General features: G+C 44.9%; 1 protein-coding gene and 1 long non-coding RNA gene across 8 annotated transcripts in view; one reads left to right on the top strand and one right to left on the bottom strand.

Moving 5' to 3' along the window:
- The first annotated feature begins 6,757 nt into the window (after positions 1-6,757).
- Positions 6,758-9,017, top strand: part of LOC108800252 (ferritin, higher subunit) — a 5,115-nt gene continuing 2,855 nt past the window's right edge. Inside the window, exon 1 of one of the 2 annotated variants that reach the window (XM_018572221.1) lies at positions 6,758-7,006. In XM_018572221.1, the coding sequence (XP_018427723.1) occupies positions 6,905-7,006 (102 nt within the window). In that variant the 5' untranslated portion in view covers positions 6,758-6,904. Of the gene's footprint in view, positions 7,007-8,771; positions 8,937-9,017 lie in introns of those variants that run through there. The other variant, XM_018572220.1, reaches the window with a different exon arrangement.
- The window catches only part of LOC108800255, a 24,395-nt gene continuing 23,989 nt past the window's right edge, over positions 8,612-9,017 (bottom strand). For 4 of the 6 annotated variants that reach the window (XR_001942088.1, XR_001942086.1, XR_001942089.1 and 1 more), the window contains one exon: positions 8,612-8,783. This is a non-coding gene — a long non-coding RNA (uncharacterized LOC108800255). The remainder of the gene's footprint in view (positions 8,784-9,017) is intronic. The other 2 variants (XR_001942085.1, XR_001942087.1) reach the window with 1 other exon arrangement.

Here is a 9,017-nt window from a genome sequence, read left to right as displayed (position 1 = left end):
GGTGGGTGATGATGGTCTTTAGCCCTGTCTGTGCGAGCTTAGACTCAGATCGACTGGGAACGTAACCAGAGACTTTTGGGAGAGCGCTACTGGGTGAACAGGGCATCTGGGAAATGCTGGAAGGTATGCGTCAGCAATGTAGAAAGCAGACTATCAAGTACAAAGTCACTTTATGATGTGTTCATCATCAGGGGCATTTATTAATCTAGTGTAGGCTGAAAGTGGACAAGTTCCAAAACTACACAATTTTACTTGGTGTTTACTTTGAAAATTAGCAAATACAGTTATAAAAACCTGGGAAAATACATAAACTTTCCAAAAAAGACCACAAATAACCCCATTTATCATGATCAATAATATTTATTTTTGGCATCGTACTGTCAACTATTTTATTGTATACTTGCCAGCATTATTGTTCCGACCTTGTCCACAGTCCGCATTTTATCTGCCCACTTTCTGGGGAAGAACAGGGGCTGTGGTTTTGCCAGACATATTCCCACTTTAGGGGTTTGTCCTGCCCAGGCACCACCTCTAAATATGCGGGGACCGCACTTCATTCCCACTTTACTGGATGCTACCGTCCAGACCCCAACTCTAAATATGCAGTGACAACCCAGTCGCTGCCACAGTTTCTGCAAGTAATGCCTTTTTTGCGTTACTGCACATACAGTATGCAGTAACTCAAATAAGGTTGATGCTGCAACGTAAGCTTGATGTAGGCATGGCCCAGGACACAGCATTAGCGGGACAGAGGAACAAGATTTGGAACTGTACTGGTAAACCCAGGACAGTTGGCATGTATGTAATTGTGCTATCTTAATACAGTCAAAATCAGCAATACATCAGGCAACACTGATCTTATGTCTGTGGGTACATATACAGTTACCTGACTTAAGTGAACTAAAATTTAATTGGATGTTATAGGTTTCTGTACTTTGCACATTATAATTTTCTTTACACTGCTTAAGTGAACAAGATCAAACATTTATTATAGCGGGGTTCGGTGGGGGGGGGACGACGACATGGCCGACCAAAAATGTAGCTGTATATGCATTTAAGAGGTCCTGCAGTACAGCATGCCACCTCCGCTACAGTGCCTGATCTCTTCCCTCTGATTACTGGCAAGTCTGCCACATGTCATCCATCTGGATAACTAAAAAAATCCCAGAGAGGAATCCTTAGCTACTACTCGGGCGGCCTAAGATGGCATTAGCTCCCATGTAACCCAAAGCAAGGATGCTGCAGCTAAACTTGAACATTTAGCCCACAGTTATGCAAAGACTAATACACGTCACGTGAAAGCAATAAGCTCAGATATATTGGTATCCCAGAATGTGGGGAGGATACACATCCTGCCATAGTTACTGAGACTTGGTTATACAAAACATTAGGCAGCGTACATCACTCACAATTTACGGTCGTTCTTGATTAAGCTGCTAAACTATTGCAATAAAGATACCATTCTAAGACTCATTGCAATAAACCATCCTAACTTCACCAGTAACACCTTCAAGATTTCAGTCTTCCCTTAATTGTCTTCTAAGGCTCAGACACAAAGAGCCAAGTTCTTGCATGTCAAAAGCAGATTAAGGATTTTGCATATTCCCTACTCCTTTACTCTTTTTATATCCAGACACAACTCTGCATTGTCCTGGTTAAACAAAATAACCCAATGACAATCTCCATATTAATCCTCCTTCATGCAGTAGCTCTAATAGATATCTGGAGATCCCAATATTCTCTTGGCAATCCATTTACAGTACCTGCTGCTGATGCTGATAAACTCATGTGAAACTGACAGCTTTTTCTCCATTCAGATCGGTTTCTATGAGGTTACACAGCAGGGAAAGCATCCCCAATGTGTAACCTGTCATGGATGGAGTGCTGCCTGTTAATTACAGGCAGCACTGCATCCGGCTTTTGACAGGTAGTTAGGTTACACAGTAGTGGGCCTCCTCACTGCATGTGTAACCTAACCTGGTGAAGCAAGAGCGGTCACAGCCTCTAATGGCTTGGACCAATGGCAAAAGGAAAAAACCCCACTGAAGCCATTGATCTCGATGCCACAGCAGTGACGAGCAAATGAGGGACAGGGATGCTCCTCCCTTCCTCCTCCCCACAAAAATTGGTTACCGGGCTAGGGCGGAGCTTCAGCAGGACAGGGCAGAGCTGGGACGCGACGGGGTGGAGCTTCGGCGGCCTGGGGGTGCCTCACCCGGCCCAGAAAGCATGGCACTGGGGCACAGGACCAGCTAAAGGACATCTCCCTTAAAGTGACACTAAACTCAGGAGTTAAGTCTTAAAAATGCATTCAAGTACCTTAACTATTAACAAAAATGTATCTTACTTGTTTATCACTCAGTTGTAGATCCTAAAATAATCTCTGAATTCATACTGACACTGTCCTTCCTTCTAGAGGGTGGCTAGTTTTGTTCCCCATGGTCCTTGTGTGTGTTGTCAAGTAGCCACCATGCCAAGTTCTCTCCCATGATGGATTACAATCTCAATATAAATTAGTATTAACTAAACGTGAGATTGTAGTCCATCACGCGAGTGAGCTTTACAGCACACACAGGGACTATGGGGAACAAAAGTAGCCACCCTCCAGAAGGAAGCACAGTGTCAGTATGAATTCAGAGATTATTTTAAATTATTTACTGAAAAATGGCCTGGCCAGGAAGGGGGTCTAAACACCTGGTCTTGAAGTGGTTAAATAAAAATTATTTTTATTTAGAGCGATACACAAATACGCTGCATTTTTGTTAATAGTTAAGGTACTTGAATGCATTTTTAAGATTTAACTCCTGAGTTTAGTGTCACTTTAAGGCAAGAAACAAACACTTTTTTATTAGGCAACATTATTTTGTAAAAGAAGAACACACAGGGTACATGCTGGCAATGTTGGTCTCTTGACAGGGTAAGGCATAGTCATCTTTTCCCAACCATGAACAGCTGATTACAGCATCTGACCCCTTCTCAACTTCTCATTTCCCCAAATAAAAGACCAAACAGGATTGGATATAAAATGGCTGTATCAGCCGTTTATTACAAAATCTCATAAAGTATTATTGTTACTTAAAACATGACATATGACAATATACCACAACTGTATCCCTATACGTAATTTGGCCTGAGGTCTGTGAAGGCACCACTTACTCAGCTAAAGTAGATCCCTGCTTACCCCTGAAAACCACTGGCCCCTAGCCGCAACACACCAACTCAGGGACAACCTAGGAAGTAACAGCAGAGACCTACCTACACATAGTTCTTCGACCTCTCTCTGCTGAACCCGCCAGAGAACAACCAGGACTACGTACCACAGACGAGTCCAACCGTATTCCCACGTACCGACACCTGCCTTCACAGGACCTAGGCAACACAGACAAAGAAAACACGACAAAACAGTAATAAAATAGGAAAATAACAAACTTAAAACAAGGGAGGGCGGGAATAGTACTAATCGTGTGCCAGCTCCAGACTGACTGGACCACCCTCCACCCCCACACAGACCACCCCAGATGCTCCTCCCGGATGACTTGACCCGGCCAATCGATGGTAAGTGACCATCCCCCCACCCAACTTTACTAACCTTAACCCCTTACTCCCTGATTGCCTGCCCACCCTGTCATGCCGTCCTTTCGCCTATTCTTTTGTCTTTTTTGCGCAAGGACTTTCTTTCCATCCTGTTTAAGACTGAGGAAATGCGAAATGCTGATCAAGGTTTCCTTTGGAACCGGTTTCATTCTGTATGGCACCACAACCAGGGGCGTATCTGCCGCGAGGCATGTTGCGGCCTTGCCTAGGGCAGCACAAAAGTTAAATACACCGCTAACCCCAACGCACCTATCCTGCTCTGCCAAAAATGCTGCATTCACGATTTTTGGTCTGTTTGAAATGTCACAGTGGACGAATGACTTACTTAATATAGTATCACATATATATTCCGTACCAATCAGCTACTGAAACACAGAGGGCCCAAAACACTTTTGTGATGCAATGTGTTGTGGTAATGCACTTATTACTGCAAGCAACGCATGTAACATTCATTAGTGTGCTTTGGCATTCCCAACACACTAAGGAAATACATCTCCAAGGTACTTTACCTGCATTTTGGTGTGCTGCCTTGGGCAGAATGCTGCATGTCTGTCTGTCTCTTTTCAGTCTGTTCTTGTGTATTGGAAGACCATTTAAAATAAATGGGCTGCCTAACGCAAAGCACATTAATGTATGGCACGCAAAACAAGCGGCAATGCATATGCGTTTACACAACGCACAAAAATGGTAATGTGTGAATCCAGCCTGAGGTCCTATTTACGCTTTTCTATTTTCATGCAGCAAAATGTTTGCGTGCATGCTTTTGCTGCATTAAATGTATTACTAGTAGAAATCCCTTTCTCTCCTATGTGGCTGGTTTACATACAGTATATGTGCTGTGGTTTAGGGAGAAAGGGAAACTAAATGAGCCCACACACACCTATGCAGGTGCATTGCCACACATGGAAATACACTGCATTAATGCAACCGTTAATGTGAAGGGGGTCCAAGGGGCCATTCACACTTTTGCGCATTTAGGACCCATTTACACAGTTCCTTTTTAACTCATGCCCTCCACTGTGCTAAAATGCATGTGACCAACTTGCACATAATAACAAATAGTATCTGTTCCCATCTCACTGCATTGCAGTGTGTTGCAAAAAATACAACATGTCTGCTCTGTTTTCTCTGTGTTGCCTTGATCAATGTTTGTTAACAAGTTCTGAATGTTAAAAATTCATTGAAAACACAAGTTAGCGCATGTCAAAACGCACATCAAGGCACGCAAAAAATGCATGTTGACTTGACAATGCTACAAAAAAATTCACCTTTACACAGATACATTGATCAAAAATGGATCCTCAAACAAAGGTATATGTCCATTGACGTGTGTTGCCTTCCATTCTGAATAGTACCCCATGCACTTATACAGCAAGGAAAAACGCACCTGCTCTATACACACATTATGGAGAACACAGCAGATGGAATAAGACCATGGCATCAAGATGCACCAACAATGATGGGTTTTACCATTAAAGCTAGTTACACAGTAGCAATAAAGATATCAATCCATAACTTAAATGTCAGTTTTAGGGGACCATTAAAGGCCCTTTTCCACATATAGCGCAGACCTGCGTTTTACTGCAGCAGCTCAACACAAGTCACCACAAGGACACATAGAAAATAATTGTTTTCTATGTGTCCTATTCAGACCACAATGCGCGCGTGATGGACTCTGCGATAAAATGCAAACATGCCACCGCAGGTCGCCACTCGGCAGCGCAGTGCATGCCCCAGGGACCTGAATGGAGTGTTTACATTGTACAGTCCACGTAAAGTTAAAAGAAAATGTAAACAGTGACAACTCCGGCAATGTGTGATACAACTAGGGCTGCCACCTGTCCGGTTTTGACCTGGACAGTCCGATTTTGTGTCTGGGTGTCCAGCCAGATGCAGCTGCCAAGGTCCCCAGCAAGCGCAATCTCGGGCAGCCGCATCTGCCTGAAACTGGATCTTCCTCTGAGCTGCGGGCAGCCTGTGCCTGTTGACCACGGCAGCCGGATCTTTTATTGCCTTCTCCTCATCCTTCGGCTCCCTGACACTGTGCTTGCCCACCTGCGGACCCCTTGTGAGACACCATAGCCCAGACAGCCCACCTGAGAGTCACACAGCCCACCTGAGAGTCACACAGCCCACCTGAGAGTCGCACAGCCCACCTGAGAGTCGCACAGCCCATTTGAGAGTTGCATAGCCCACCTGAGAGTTGCGCAGCCCACTTGAGAGTCACACAGCCCACCTGAGTGCGCACAGCTCACCTGAGAGTCACACAGCCCACCTGAGAGACACACAGCCAACTTGAGGGGCGAATAGCCCACCTGAAATATGCATAGCCCACCTGAGAGCTGCACAGCTCACCTGAGAGGCGCATAGCCCACATGAGAGGAGCACAGCCCACCTGAGAGTCACACAATCCATGTAAGAGCCACATAGCCCACCTGAGAGGCACACAGCCCCTATGAGAACCCACACAGTGTTCGGGTTTCACTTGAAGAAAAGGTGGCAATTGTAGATACAACGCACACTGCCGGAGCTGCCACAACACACTAGCCCGTCTGCTAAAATGCAGTGTTCAGTGGCCGGGCAAGTGTGAATGGCCCTTGATGTATGCTGTATGTGTAGATGTTACTATAATTGTTTTTAAACTAAAGCTGGGTTAGAATTTCTTTACAATGGAGCGTTTGTTAGATTTTCTAATAGCTAATGGGGTCAAATCGATGATTGATTTTGACCGCAGTGATGACAAAATATCGAAGGAACGTGATGGAAAATGTTTCTCGACCAACCAAAATTCTAACAGTGAATGTGGTTTTAATTCCAAAATTGAATGTTAAAATCATACAACATTTAGAATTGAAGAGATTTGTCCCATGAAAGTTCATATGAAAATCTACCAGCGTATGGCCAATTTAAGCTTAGCACACAGATCCATTGTAAACATTATATATCTGGTAAAAATGTCACTAGTGTAACTGAAAATATTTGCAAGCAAATGTGAATCTGCATGTTTACTCATTTCTGTAAAATGACTAGTGGTGAGGTAATCCCCCCTCCCTCTGTGATGGTGAGCAGAATCCTTGGGTTGTGATTGGCTGCTGGTAGATGATGTAAGTGAAGGGAGGGTGTTAAGTCCTCGGGCTGGCTGCCTATAAATACAGAGATCCTTTGTGTTGTGATCAGATCTAGTTTTGACTCTGAGCAGAGTTCTTGCTTCAACAGTGTTTGAACGGAACCCTCTCTGAGTCTTTTGCTCTTTTTTCATCTATTTCTTTACTGCTTTTTTTGCGCCACCCAAAACCACCGAAACGCTGAAATGGAGTCCCAGGTGCGCCAGAACTTCCACCGTGACTGCGAGGCTGCCATCAACCGTATGGTGAACTTGGAGCTGTACGCCTCCTACACCTACCTCTCCATGGTAAGTGCCTTTATCTAAAGGAAAACAAAACTATATTCTTTAATATCTACTGTATATCATAATGATGATGATATTTTCAGGTCGCAGACCTGCGTTTTACTGCAGCAGCTCAACACAAGTCACCACAAGGACACATAGAAAATAATTGTTTTCTATGTGTCCTATTCAGACCACAATGCGCGCGTGATGGACTCTGCGATAAAATGCAAACATGCCACCGCAGGTCGCCACTCGGCAGCGCAGTGCATGCCCCAGGGACCTGAATGGAGTGTTTACATTGTACAGTCCACGTAAAGTTAAAAGAAAATGTAAACAGTGACAACTCCGGCAATGTGTGATACAACTAGGGCTGCCACCTGTCCGGTTTTGACCTGGACAGTCCGATTTTGTGTCTGGGTGTCCAGCCAGATGCAGCTGCCAAGGTCCCCAGCAAGCGCAATCTCGGGCAGCCGCATCTGCCTGAAACTGGATCTTCCTCTGAGCTGCGGGCAGCCTGTGCCTGTTGACCACGGCAGCCGGATCTTTTATTGCCTTCTCCTCATCCTTCGGCTCCCTGACACTGTGCTTGCCCACCTGCGGACCCCTTGTGAGACACCATAGCCCAGACAGCCCACCTGAGAGTCACACAGCCCACCTGAGAGTCACACAGCCCACCTGAGAGTCGCACAGCCCACCTGAGAGTCGCACAGCCCATTTGAGAGTTGCATAGCCCACCTGAGAGTTGCGCAGCCCACTTGAGAGTCACACAGCCCACCTGAGTGCGCACAGCTCACCTGAGAGTCACACAGCCCACCTGAGAGACACACAGCCAACTTGAGGGGCGAATAGCCCACCTGAAATATGCATAGCCCACCTGAGAGCTGCACAGCTCACCTGAGAGGCGCATAGCCCACATGAGAGGAGCACAGCCCACCTGAGAGTCACACAATCCATGTAAGAGCCACATAGCCCACCTGAGAGGCACACAGCCCCTATGAGAACCCACACAGTGTTCGGGTTTCACTTGAAGAAAAGGTGGCAATTGTAGATACAACGCACACTGCCGGAGCTGCCACAACACACTAGCCCGTCTGCTAAAATGCAGTGTTCAGTGGCCGGGCAAGTGTGAATGGCCCTTGATGTATGCTGTATGTGTAGATGTTACTATAATTGTTTTTAAACTAAAGCTGGGTTAGAATTTCTTTACAATGGAGCGTTTGTTAGATTTTCTAATAGCTAATGGGGTCAAATCGATGATTGATTTTGACCGCAGTGATGACAAAATATCGAAGGAACGTGATGGAAAATGTTTCTCGACCAACCAAAATTCTAACAGTGAATGTGGTTTTAATTCCAAAATTGAATGTTAAAATCATACAACATTTAGAATTGAAGAGATTTGTCCCATGAAAGTTCATATGAAAATCTACCAGCGTATGGCCAATTTAAGCTTAGCACACAGATCCATTGTAAACATTATATATCTGGTAAAAATGTCACTAGTGTAACTGAAAATATTTGCAAGCAAATGTGAATCTGCATGTTTACTCATTTCTGTAAAATGACTAGTGGTGAGGTAATCCCCCCTCCCTCTGTGATGGTGAGCAGAATCCTTGGGTTGTGATTGGCTGCTGGTAGATGATGTAAGTGAAGGGAGGGTGTTAAGTCCTCGGGCTGGCTGCCTATAAATACAGAGATCCTTTGTGTTGTGATCAGATCTAGTTTTGACTCTGAGCAGAGTTCTTGCTTCAACAGTGTTTGAACGGAACCCTCTCTGAGTCTTTTGCTCTTTTTTCATCTATTTCTTTACAGCTTTTTTTGCGCCACCCAAAACCACCGAAACGCTGAAATGGAGTCCCAGGTGCGCCAGAACTTCCACCGTGACTGCGAGGCTGCCATCAACCGTATGGTGAACTTGGAGCTGTACGCCTCCTACACCTACCTCTCCATGGTAAGTGCCTTTATCTAAAGGAAAACAAAACTATATTCTTTAAAATCTACTGTATATCATAATGATGATGATATTTTCATG

Source organism: Nanorana parkeri, unplaced genomic scaffold (assembly GCF_000935625.1).
Source record: "Nanorana parkeri isolate BGI_ZX_2015 unplaced genomic scaffold, ASM93562v1 scaffold1970, whole genome shotgun sequence".
NCBI classification, from domain to species: domain Eukaryota; kingdom Metazoa; phylum Chordata; class Amphibia; order Anura; family Dicroglossidae; genus Nanorana; species Nanorana parkeri.
Note: the sequence above shows the minus strand (reverse complement) of the source record. Positions and strands in the feature narration are given on the sequence as shown.